Source organism: Plectropomus leopardus, chromosome 12, assembly GCF_026936395.1.
Source record: "Plectropomus leopardus strain MGB_pleo_1.0 chromosome 12, ASM2693639v1, whole genome shotgun sequence".
In the NCBI taxonomy this organism is placed as follows: Eukaryota; Metazoa; Chordata; class Actinopteri; order Perciformes; family Serranidae; genus Plectropomus; species Plectropomus leopardus.
The window spans coordinates 17,505,854-17,519,529 of record NC_142187.1 but is presented as its reverse complement, the minus strand read 5'-3'; the positions used below and the strand labels follow the sequence as shown (position 1 = coordinate 17,519,529).

Here is a 13,676-nt window from a genome sequence, read left to right as displayed (position 1 = left end):
TTTCAGCAGGGAATATATTCAATTAAAGAAGCAAAATGCTGTTTCATGGGGACTATAATTGTGGCACCAGTCTGACGTCAGACCTCTGGTGTCTATTTCCAAGCAACCTCCCAGAACAAGGACATACAAGGCATAAGTCCTTGGCCCAATTAACGTGCTGTTAATGGGCGCAGTGATAGGTGTGAATAAACTTGTGTTACTTCTGCATCACTTTTGACTCAAAATTTCTCCCACATCACATATAGAAATAATCAAAACAAAAAGCTGTAAGGAATGTTACAATCCATCTGGCTAAATTCAGATTTACAATGGACTACATGTTCACTAATGCAGTCAAAATGTTTTTGATTACAGTGATTGTCCTGCGCATCATGTACCATCTAACACGTTGTGGACACGTCATTAAAATTACACTAAACCTAACAGAATCGCTGTGCAAACAAACAATAAAAACCCTCAATAAGAATCTACAGGGATACCATCACGGCGATATTTTTTAAAGCACGCCTTTCTAAGTCGTGAAAACATGGCTAAATATAGTACACTGTGTATGGTTTTATCACAGAGCGTGGCTGCTTTACCACTCAGAACTTACATCAAAACAAGCTGAACTACTACAGCACCAACTGGAGGAGAATTTCTTTTTCCAAGGAGACAAAATGGTTTTTTAACTTTTTCTGTCAAAGCCTAATGAGAAAAAAAGAAACATTTAACACATTAACTCGTTTAGAACCCATTTATGTTCCAAACACACACCAAAAATATTTTAGTGGTGGATATCAACTCTTAATGCACTTTAATGGAAGAGAATCTTCCAATAACAATCAATGGTCTGAACAGGCCTTTTTTCAAACAACAACAACAAAAAGTGAGATTTTTAATTTTTCATGAATGGTTAACAAATTTCGATGAATAAAGTGATGCTTTAAAACCCATTGCACAAGTATTTTGTGTTGTATTTTTCATCACTACTAAAAATATCCTCCGTTTCTGAAGAATCTTTAGAAAGCAGTATGTTGAAAACCTCCTGAGATGATTATCCTGTGAACATAATCAATATGCTACAATATAAGATAATTGTAGAAAAAGTCATAATGTATTTCCCTGTTTAAATAGTAGGCAATTTCTCCTATTCATTTTCTGGTGACCTCAGATCCACTGTTCATACCAATGCATGGATATTATTGAATAAATCCAGAGTAAAGTATATATATCTTTACTACTATTTTTTTGATATCTATAAGTAATAAAACATCTTGTGTATACATTTAGGCACAAATTCTGTATTTTAACAAAGTGATTAATAGATTGAAATGTGCCTAGCATTTTCCCCTTTCCTCCAATATTGTTCAAAAGATGCTTGGGCATGCTCTTTAACCCCGTGGGCGCTATAGAGTTTGACCAGTATGACACATGCACAATGAAGCTAGAGCTGTGATGTTACAAGAGTATTACAGCAGATGGCACTAGAAATAAAGGGACGATGTTCGCTGAGGTTTTATTTAGGTGTGCGATTTTAGCTTTCTGTAGTGCTCTCGGCCAGACAAAACTTTTAGGAACACTCACTTGCTGGTGGCTGATATGCAGTAAAGCGTTTGCATTGAGAAAGGATTTGTTTGTCTTTTATCATGGACTTTTTTGTTTTATGATAGTGCACCAGCTACTGAGCTTTGTGGCAACTGCAGACCAGGTTTCACTGTGCATGTTTTGTACTCTAACACTGTGACGTATTTTTGAGACCATGATTCCTCCTGTTTTGACCCTCCTTGCTTTCTTCACATGTAGCCCATAGACTTTAATAATAACATTGGCCATGCTTGTTAAAGAGGGGGCATGGCTCTTCTGCAGTCCACTTGAGATGATGTGGAGCCCTGTGATTGGCTTACAGACATCCCATCAAATAAATCCGTGCCTTTGGGTGGAGTCCCGACTTCCCTTTAATACATCCATGGTGGAGTCAGATGTCAGTAATTATAGATCTAGACATCCTATAAAAGTTACGTCTGTTTGATCAGGTGGGGATCTGAACGTGTGAAGAGCCTGGTTTAAGAGAAATCAAACTCAAATCAAACTAATATTTGCCATACTGACATATCGGACTCCTCAGAGGAAGAACATCGCCAAAGCCATTTCTTACCTTCACTGCTCGTTCTACCAGAGTGAACAAACAAACTTTCTTACACATGGTCTGGGAATGTGAAAACTGTGATATTTTGGGTCTGAATGGCCTCAGTAATAGTTGAGGAGAGCTGAGAACTAGCTACATGATCAGACTTCATGTCCTTATAGACCCAGCTGTTTCTTATGATGAATCTAAATTGAACTTCTTTTAAAAGCAGAGAAAAATGTGGCTTGCTGGCGTAACTGCAACAAAGCCCAACGCTGGCTCCCTGCGCACATGCTCAGCATTCATCAGTGGTTAGCCAGTTTTTGTGATATAGTAATGCGTAGTGAGCCTTTGTGGCCAAATTTTCAGAAATGTTATTACTTTAAAGTGCACTGTTTCTTTCAAAAAACAAACAAGCAAATAAAAATTAAAAAAAACAACAACAAACAAATAAATAAATAAAAAGGTGTAAATAAAGTTTAAGACTTTTTAGAGCCATCTTACAAGCAAATGTTCACTTCTCTTCAAGAAAAGAAAGAAAAAAATCTACAAAAACTGAACCACAACTCAGAGCTTGTTAAGCCTCACAAAACTAATCTCTGTTAGAATTTACATATTTCTATGAGATGGATTTACTTTGTGCATTTACAGAATCTTCAATCAGGCCTCTCAAATCTCAGCCTCATCCTTCTTTTCAACAGAACTTTTATGCTGCATTCAAAGAGGTAACTGTTACTAACGCTGCACGTGCAATATCTCTTACAGTTAAATAGTGCTCTCTGTTGGAGAAATAATAAAACTGCAGCTTTGGTAACTGATTTCCAGCTAATCGTGAATAAGGCGTTTTACTACTGTTCAGTTTGATTCATGTGTACTTGCTGAGTAGCTATGTAGTGGTCCAGAAGATGCTGAATTCCTTTAGGAAATATCTTATTTTAATGTGTTGATGTACAGTGTAAGTAGAGCTGATATGGTAGTATGCATAGTTCTTAAATATGAGTGCGTACAGTGCATGTATACTGTCTGTTGCTTTCCAGTGTTTCCAAGGCAGCTGACTCTTTCATAATGCACAAACATGTTTAGGCAAGAAGTTAAATGTTGTATTCCCCATGCATTCCTGTCACATGGTTGCTCTCCAGTGTGTGGGTGAGCACAATCATTATAGTCAGGCTGCAATAAGAAGGAAGGAAGTCTTTCATTTTGTCTTATCATATTCCTGAAAGCTGTAAAACCCCTGTACACTGTGTTAGTTATAGGCATTATAAAATGACAAAAAAAGAAATTACTATATGCATCTTAATTTTTGTCGATGAAATCTTTTATGTGACAACCGCAGTTGTTTAAATAAATTGTACAATAAATGTTTCTGCAGATGGGGTTCTGCCTATTTTAAATTCAAATCCTTAATCATAGACATATTCACAAAAACACATCAGACACACATTTTTTGACACAATACTGTGCCCACATAAGGACCACACATATTGTGTTATATTTGACACAGTCACTATGTTGTAAAATCCAATGCAAATCTTGTACCAAAGCTGTAGCTGCGCCAGACATAACAAAAACTACAGACACATTTCTGTGTTTGGAAGTGACACAACTAGCATTTATATTAATAGCCTGTATCTGTTTTAGCACAAACAGGCAAAGTTAGCAACCAGCTGGAGTATTTTGCAGCTAAAGAGACACAGTCAAGTCCAAGTCCAAGTTGAGTTACAAGTCTTTTTTGGAATTTATTAGGCTGAGTTGAAATGTATTAAATTTATGACCAAGTCATTTGACTTAAGTCCACACCTCTGATAAATGATGATGAAAATGGTCCAAAGTGCACTAAGCAAAAGGGCAGCTTAGTCATACTCAAAATGAATATGTTACCAACAGCAGCAGTGAGCATATAGCAGAGTCATTTATTTGACTCACTTTATTATGTCATGGGCTTGGACTTACTTTTGCCCTTTGGTTTGCTTTCGTGGACTTTAGCTTTGACAAACCCTCAGCTGTCTTACTCAATCTCACTCACTCAACAGTCTCCATTGTTCACCTCTACACAGTGTTCAGATGGGAGACTAGCAGAGTGCCAGGTCAATCTATGAATTCTTTGTCTCTTGATAAATACAACTAAAATATATTTAACATACTATCATCTAATAAAAGAATTAATGACTTTCGTTGAGTTTGAAAGAACAGCAGTATGAAGTAGAATATTCCTTGCAATTTTCATGTTAAGACTTGAAGTTTGCAGAGTGTTTTTTCAGTTTAACCTGTTTGTGTGCATCACTGTAACTGTAGTTCAAGGCTGTATCCTCAGTGTTGCCCTTAACTGTTTAATTACTGACTGTTCATCTAAAACATTTCCTCAGGCTCACTGTTCCTTTTGAAAAAAATAAAAGTAAAAATAAAATACAATGACTTGCACTCCTCAGGAGGCCAGAAACACAAGTCCAAATATAAATTAATGTTCTGTACCTGTTGGATGTGTAAATGAGCAACTGTTTGGTGAGAAGCCTGTCAACTTGAAGAGAAACTACATCCATTAAAAAAAATCATACATATTATTCCTTTAAATTAAGATAATCCAAAAATAAACATAAACAAGTCCAACTCCAAACCTAGAGCGCTAAAACTCAAATTTGGAATGAGGGTGTAAAGTCTGCTCCATAAACAATGAATTGGGAAGGATGTTGTAGATCAGTGGTTCCCAACATTTTTCATGTCAAAGACCCTTAAATTGATTTACACTCTTCTTCAGGGACATCTATCTGAAAAAAAGTTTGGTTTAGATATGATTAAGGACAGAATTCTAGTTGTCACTACAGTTTAGAAAAAAACAAGCGTGGAGGAAGTGAAACCAATGATAAGAACAGAAACTCTTCTGACTCTTACTCACATTGGGCTCACTTCCAGTAAATTGGTGAAAATAATCTATTCCCCATTTTTCTGCAGTGGTTGGAACTCACTGTTATGCATGAAACCGAGAGGGGGAATGTTTCCAGTATATAGATAACTTTTTCTGTTTCAGACCTGAGAACACTTCAGTAAAATACATTTCATTTTGGTATATATAAAAAAGAAACACTCTGTGGGTCCACAAATACAGGCTCCCATTAATTATCTATGGACACTATGACATTATAAATTTGAGACTTATTTCTGTGTTTTCTGGATATGAGAAAGGGTAGCTTGTGTTCCCTGATATTGACTCTACTTGAATAATATCCTCATAATTTAAGAGGATAATTCAACTTGTGATATAGGCTGGGTGATGGGTTAAAACAAAACATGAACAGAAATCAATTAGAAAAACTATACAAAAAAGATATTTCTAGCAGGTATATGGATGTGGAGAGATTATATTTTATATTTTTGTGACACTGGGTCATTGTAAATGCGCCTGGGAAGGTTATTTATTTAATTTGGTGGAAAGTAAACTAGGGATGGTTGTTTGTACACTAGTTGTGAATAACTTTGGGAATTGGGAAGTTAAAAAGAAACACATATGGAAAAGGGGTAGGGATATACAAGTTTAACCTAATTACCTAATCCTTTTTGGACACTGTACTTTTGTTTTGTTTATTTTTTTATGTTATAATTTTTGGTTCGAAATAAAGTCATCCATTTATGCATTCATTCAAAAACAGCAGCAGTCACTAATATTTTAGAAAGTAATTCATCAGATAGGCTATTAGTGACTGGAAAAACAGGTAAACAAATAAGGAGCAAAGCACATTAAAAGCGCAATGATCCACATATAGATGTACGCCGTTTTTTTTTGTATTTACTCCTGAGTTTGTCTCAATATTTCAGCGGCTTGAGGTAGTTGTCGGTTATTTATGAGCAGTTATTGAGGTGCATGGATGTCTCAGGATGATGAGGCTCCGGCGGCCCGGTGCGCAGTGCTCAGTGGGCGGGGCTAACAGGTCACATGACCGGAGTCGTCAGAGGAGAGGAACCGCCATGTGGTTGATAAGACCGACACTGTTGTTAGGCTTGGTGTCGAGCAGAGGAGTGCTGAGAAGTATGGTAAGTGTATAGAGTAATATAACATGTCTATCTATCTCTGCATGTGAGCTGTGGTGAAAATATCTGTGTCGGTGCTGTTTGTATGCTGAACAAACATGTAGGTCAGATTTAGTTTTTCTATTTTCAAACGCGGTGTAACGGTCTAATGCTTCCGACGTTGTCGCGACCTGTACCGCTAGTTTCGTGTGGCATAATGTCACTGTTAGGATGTCAGTTGTAAGGTTCACAGACGGGATTTAACCAGTCGATTACCCTCCAGCCAAACTCAGCTGCTGAGTCACGCAAATGCAACCCAAATTTCCCGGTTTTCCGTTAAGTAATGTGTTAGCTTGCTGTGCTGTAGCTTTAGCTCTGCTGCAACGTATCCGTGTAAATTGCTAATAATCCGTGTTAATAATCTGCAAACCAGGTGATGTCATTTGGCACTAGAGCAAGAAAAACTCATTTAAATGTGTAACCTGTTTTTTTCATATTTTTTTTTTGTTGCAATGCGACAATTCACCAACGACTTCATATGAGTTTTTTTGGTCCTGTTTTTAATGTGCTTCCTCTCCTTCTCTTGACTAAGATTTACATAAACGCAGGTCAACAACTGTGGAGCTGTGATCCTAATCTGTTTTATACTCTTTGGTGGGGAAATTAATGATGACACAAATGGGCCAAAGTGCACTGAATATTAAATGCTTTTTTTAAGGACTTTTGACTTCATAATCATGAGCACATGTTGTTTGGTTTTCCTAAGTAACCAAGAAAAGAAGTTTATGTGATAGGGACTCTGGATAAGTATTGATACATAAGTATAAGTTTAACAATAATTCAAAAATATTTCTGTTTAGTGTGATATCCCCCTGGATCCTTTTGTTTATATAATGTCAACTGTATACAGCTTCTTGGATATACATTTTTTAAAAAAATTTTTTTGAATACTTCACCCTATTACTCTGCAAAGTACTTTAAAAGAATACTTTACTCTCTAAATGGCCATTTGTAATTTAATTACTCACTCACGTTACATTGAATTCACAAAGGAAACATTTTTTCTTGCATGCCTCCATGGTGAACAAAATAATCGTACCTTTACTACGACGAGCAGTGACGGACAATGAATGAATGAATGAATGAATGAATGGAAATCTACATTTTACTTTCCTTCAATTTCCCATCAGAAAAAGCTGTCTCGGAAGTACTGAGCATACAATAAGATAAATAAGACTTAGATCTGGGTGTGTGGGAGTCTATAGACGAATGTTTTGATGTAGTTGTTAAACGTTGTTGCCCATGACTTAAATTCATCAAGAATTTTTTAAGTTGTTGCATTTTTCATCAACTGCAGAAGCATGGGCTGAACAGCTGATATACAAATGGTTATTTTTCCAGGTGAACTTTTCCTTTAGAAGCACAGGTTAACTTCTTTGACTTTCCTTGATTTTTTTCTTCTCCCCTTATCTGGTTCATCTTGTTTATCTCTCAGACTTGAGCTTACTTGCCCTTTACTTTCATAGACACATGAAACTTGCCACACCCACCTTCATCTGTCTGTCTCAGTTACACACACTCACCCATAAACAGTTTCCATGTTTTACCTGTGTGCAGTGTGCTCAGGTGGGAGACTGGCAGAGTGCCAAGTCAATCTACGAGTTCTCTGCCAAGGACATTGATGGGAATGAGGTGTCTCTTGACAAATACAGGTAAAATATACAAATGACATAATATCGTGTATCCTTGTGGTCAGATAAAGGAATGTGTGACTTTGATAGTTTGTCAGAACAGCAGTACAGAGTGGAGTATTTCTTGCACTTGTCATATTTAAAGTAGTAGCAGTAGTGTGCAGTGTTCACAGTTTAACCTGTTTGCTCTGTTTTGTTCCTGCCAGAGGCGATGTGTGTGTCATCGTAAATGTAGCCTCTAAATGAGGAAAGACCAAGGTAAACTACACTCAGCTGGTGGATATGCACGCCCGCTATGCTGAGCAAGGTTTACGTATCTTGGGCTTCCCATGCAACCAGTTTGGAGGACAGGTAATAAATATAATCTGATGAATACGCGGTTATAATTCATATTCCAAATTATTTAACTTCTTTTTTTCTTTTCTTGTATGATCCAGGAGCCAGGAACCGATGCTGAGATTAAAGAGTTTGCCAAAGGTTACAACGTCGAGTTTGACCTCTTCAGTAAAATTGATGTGAATGGAGACAACGCTCACCCTCTGTGGAAGTGGATGAAGGCACAACCCAAAGGCAAAGGAACCTTCGGAAAGTGAGTTATTGTCCAATTTTTGTGTTTAATTAAAGGTTAATGACACTGCGTACGCAAACGTGTAACAGCCTTTAATGGAAGATGAAGCTAAGGCTGAGAAGCGATTTGAATAACTGCTGAAGCCCTCTGCACTGTATAAACAGCCCACAGTTTATGAATTACTTTTTTTCAGCGTGTTATTAAATATGCACTTTTGATGTAAGGTCCCATTTCTTAAGTGACATGCTCCGTCAGTAAAGTTTACAGTTATGTGTGACAACTTGCATGAAATCTGTTGTTAAAACACATGAGCTGAGAAAATATAGTTAAAGGGGAAAAACCTTGGTCTCATAGTTTTGGACATGATTCCTTATATTTTACTTACCAAGTCTCCCATATTTTGGCTATTAATTTGGTGGTTGAAATGTAGCCATAACTGATGGTAATAGTGACCAAATATACAAGAATATGACCCACATTGGTCTAAAAATATATTGAAAAGTTCCTTAAGAGAGTAAATAGCAGCCACATTTAATTTGAAGATGTATGGAGACACATTTAAGTAATCTCTGTTTAGAATTCAGTAAGAATGAAGTGTTTTTCCCTCCTTTTACCTCTTGAATTTGCAAATTGTCATACACATCCTGTTCAGTTCTTTACTTCATTGCACCATTTCCTTCCTCTATTTTGCATTTTTTTGGGTTGGATTGTAAAAATGTTTCAACTTTATCCACTATTTAAGAGATTATGCCACCATGGTTATGTCATTACTACAGCTGACTGTGTGCTAGTGTTAAAGTGCTTTTAAATTTTATAATTTACATGCTACTGTCCCATAACATTTGTGTTGTTGAGAAGGTACCCTTAACAACCTAATGCAGCTGTGAACAACCAGCATTTGTGATGACAGTTTAGAAATCCTGGGAAAGTCATGGAATTTCACAGTCATGTTTTCCAGGCCTGGAAAAGTTATGGAACTTTGTTGTGTGTAATGACATTGTAAAGTAATCTAGCCTCGATAATCTTCAAAGCAATGCAACATAACAGCAAACTTATTTTCTGCACCTGTCTATGTGTAGCTCCAATATGCATCTAAATCATTTTTGTTACAATTGTGCATTTTTCTCTATCTGCTTCACACTGGGCAGGTGGTGCAGAAACAAAAAAGTTACGGTTCTTTAAATAGCTTTGAAATTTTGTCCATTAAATTGTGAGAATGCTGTCATCTTGATACTGTTGTCTTTGAGTATCAAACATTAACTCCATGAAGGCTTAAAAGGTAATGTGGTGCAAATGAATACAAGCTTGAGGACTGAACCTGAAGGACCATATTTTGGTGAAAAAATATTATGGTGTCACATACTGGGCATACACATAGATAGCAGAAGTAGGTCATGCTGCAGGAGGGGCTTGGGAAGTTATTTTATAAATTAGGTAATTGTCAGGGTACCTGGTAGCTCACTGGGCAGAGTGCGAATCATTAAAGCTGCCTTCAGAAGATAAGAAATGTGCTCTTGGCTCACCTCGACGGAGGGCACACAGCTTAGTGCAGAGGCGAAGCAGAGCACAAGTATACGTCATCAAACACTGGGCTAAGTTTGAACTAAATGCCTATTTACAAAGCCTGGTAATCCCATGTGACAGCTAACATTTCTCCATGCAGTACTTTTCCTGGTGAAGTCATGGTTTGTTTTTAATGTTTTGTTAAAACTGGTTTCAAGAGGTGCACCAGGGGTAGCTTCTGTCTACAGCTTTGGCTGTTGGAAAACAATAGTAGAGCCAGAGCAGAATGGTTGTACTGCTCATCATGTGCAGGTGGCTACATTTACCTTTGCCGTTGTGCATCACTCAAAATTGCTACAGAGCACTACACTAGTAGTTAAACTGCAACTTTGACCTCAGTTGCCACTGATCTATCAAAGCACAACCAATGTGATGAAGTCCGAATGTGACAGAGCCTGAAGCAACACAAGCAACATGACAAACATACCCCGATCTGGCAAGAAATATTAATCAGCAGTCAGGGTTTGTAAATGGGCATATTGTTTAAGTACTCGGCCAAATACAATGCTAAAGGTGACTTATTTTTTGATTATGTGCACCAGCATTGCATAATGCACTGCATCCTATCTCATGGTGAGCGTGGAGCAAATTTCATTTGTTTTTGAATCCTTACCACAGCACCCTGGGTTCAAGTCCAGCGCGGGCCCTTTCTGCATGTCATCAGCTCTCTCCCCACGACTTTCCTCATCTCTCTATCGCTATCAAAGCACAAACGAAGAATAAAACCGCTGTATTGGTGAAAATGCCTGCAGGTTGTGTTATAATATAAAACTAATAAAGTTTTCTTTTCTCCACAGTAACATCAAATGGAACTTCACAAAGGTAATTCTCTAATATAATTGGCGCAATCCCTTTTTTTAGAGGGTCTTCAGTGAAATTTTGCTAAATTTTCTTACCTTTAGTGCCTGAAAAATACATGTGCTAATATTTTTTTCTTATTTTTCAACAGTTTCTGATAAATAGAGAAGGAATTGTAGTGAAGAGATACGGGCCAAATGAGGATCCAATCGTGAGTAACACTTGCTGTGCCGCTTTGTAAATGTGGAAGATTTTACATGATGTTGGTGTATGCGAACAGTTGTGTATTTATTTTAGCTTTGTTATTCTCTAGAAATTAACAGTAATATTGATATTTCATCAGTATCAGCCGATATTGACTTTACAATGAGATGTCGCATTTGGCAAACATGCTGGTTTGTGCTGAGATGGCAGACCTTTTTTGTAAAAATGATTTATTTACAATCATCAACTCTAATTTGTATGGAAGACTGAAACTGAGAAAAACATAAAAAGAAATAAATGAAAATGCCAAAAAATGACAATATTTATTTAATTTTCAATTTTATCTATTTATTTTACGTATTTATTTATTTATTCATTTTTTAAATACATTTATTTGTGTAATTATTAATGCATTTATTTATGTATTATTTTTCCCTATTTGCCTCCCTCTTGCTTTATTTCCTCAAACATATTTACCTCTCTCTTTTTCCTTTTAAACATGCATTTCCACCTCATTATGCAAATTAGGGGGGCTGGCCTATGTGCAATGGGGGTGTCAGCTTTTCGCCTATTGGTTGATCGACATCAGAGTGCATGGATCAACTATAGTGACAGCAGCATGGGTAGATGTACTGACGAAGTTAGACTGTGGCCCCTGGTTACCAGTGAATGTACTTTATATGGGTGGCTGAGGAAAATATATTTGAGGAAATAAATGAAGGGGGTGGCAAATAGGTAAAATAATAAATAAATAATTACATACATAAATTATACATATAAATAGATACATTTAAAAATGAATAAATATGTAAAATAGGAAATTAAATAAATAGGGGTATTTATATACAAAGTGGAAAATAATACATAAATTAATGGAAAATTAAATGGGAAAATGAATAAATTGATAAAATGGAAAAATCATTTTTGGCATTTTAATGTATGTATTGACACATTTATGTCTTTTTGAATTTGTCAGTTTCAGTCCTCCATATACTTGAAAGTATTTTTCTTAATTGTCACAATCAATGAATGAATATTGCTTATATTGAAAGCATTGTATTTCATGTCTACATCTGCTGGTGGGCCATCACGAGAAGTGTATGCATAATACGATGTTAATTCCATTACAGAAGAGACCCATTAATCACTAAAATTCGGTGGAGAAAAAAGTGGATGTATCGGCCAAATGAGTTGTTACACTGACATATCGGGGAGAAAAAAAATCAAGATCATGCAACCCTGTTTATCTCTATAGGAGTTTATTTGGGCATTTTATTACATCATGTTGGTCATAGTTTATGTTGATGCAGAGTGTAAGAAGACTAGTCAAAGGGTAGGGTAACTGGTAAAAAAAAATCTGTTACAGATTTTTGCCTTCATATGTTGTTGTTTTTTTTTAGCTCTTGTAGTGTACTATTTATAGCTTGTGTAAAATTTCTACTTATTTCTCTTTGCAGGTGGTGGAGAAGGACCTGCCCACATACCTGACGCCATCATAACACTACTGTCTCCTATGTGTTTGCTTGACTACTGACTTCTCACATGGACCTCATGGTATTGGTGTGGGTGTGTGTCTGGACCAGTGACGGCCTGTCTGTAAACCCAACATTGGGGAGGGCAGGCCTGATGAACCCCAGCGTGCAACAAATCCCCAGGACACACCCACACCAGACCCTAAGACCACATGAGAGGACATTCATTAATTATTCACAGTAGAGACCCTTCACATCTTACTCCAAACACAGCCATTCTCTGGCCGCTACAAATACCTGCTAATCCCTTCTCAATGTTAAGTGTCAAGTTTATTCATGTTTCAGTGTCAGTTTTATTTAAGGAAACGCGATGCCATATACGGTATTTCACACAGTTCTGGAAAGCTACTGATAATATTTATTTGGACTTAACTTGCTGAAGGGCCCATGATTGTATCTACAACTCATGACTATTGTGGTGAAATTGGGAAACAGATGCTGTCTAAGACAATTTGTCAATTTACATGCACTTATTAAAATAAATAATTTGAGCTATAGTTAGCTCACCTGATGACTTTGTGGATGGTTGTTTAAAAAAATGCTGTTATTCAAATAGCCTATTTGCAATGATATTTTAAATCTAATGCAAGGTTTTACAGTGTAAAATGTAATTTAAGGTCCATAGTGCAGGATTTAATGGCATTTAGCAGTGAGGTTGCAGACTGTAATCGCCTGAATACTCCTTCCCTAGCCCCCTGACTCCATGCATGTATATTAACTTCTTTTACTGTACCCTTCATTTAAATTAAAACTGCAAAAAAACCCTCTCTAGAGCCAGTGTAAAGCAACATGTAGATGTAGGTTGCAAAACTGAGAGTAGTAAACTACACAACTAGTGGTATACCTGCATTTTTGCAGTAGCTTACTGGTCGTTTAACTACCATCATATTTGCATAGAAATAGAAATAGGTTAGATAAATTACTTTTTTGTGCTGTTTTGTGTAAAAAATGAAACTACAGTTTTGAACCATGAAAGTAATTATTTTATTTTGTGTGTTTATTTTTCCATTGTTTGCTTATTTTAAGTGAACCCCCTTTTGACTACAATTAGTTGTAATTTTATTTATTTATTTATTTTTTGACAAATGTTCAAAAAGGTTTTATCATGCTATTTTAGAAGACAGGCGTCTGGCTGAACATTATACTACACCTGACATTCCTTGCACTTTCCCATTAGTAGTGGCACTTTATTTTTGAGTTGCTCATATATA

The 13,676-nt window shown here is 36.5% G+C and overlaps 1 protein-coding gene across 2 annotated transcripts; it reads left to right on the top strand.

Moving 5' to 3' along the window:
• Positions 1-5,977: 5,977 nt before the first annotated feature.
• On the top strand, positions 5,978-12,976 carry LOC121951193 (phospholipid hydroperoxide glutathione peroxidase-like). 2 transcript variants are annotated; one of them, XM_042497432.2, is made up of 7 exons: positions 5,978-6,133; positions 7,727-7,821; positions 8,007-8,151; positions 8,238-8,389; positions 10,729-10,753; positions 10,881-10,940; positions 12,391-12,976. In XM_042497432.2, the coding sequence occupies exons 1-7, from the start codon at positions 5,978-5,980 to the stop codon at positions 12,430-12,432; spliced, it is 675 nt and encodes a 224-aa protein (XP_042353366.1). In that variant the 3' UTR covers positions 12,433-12,976. The 2 variants fall into 2 exon arrangements, with proteins under 2 accessions (XP_042353366.1, XP_042353365.2); XM_042497431.2 differs by having other exon boundaries at positions 5,991-6,133; positions 7,703-7,821.
• The last annotated feature ends 700 nt before the right edge of the window (positions 12,977-13,676 follow it).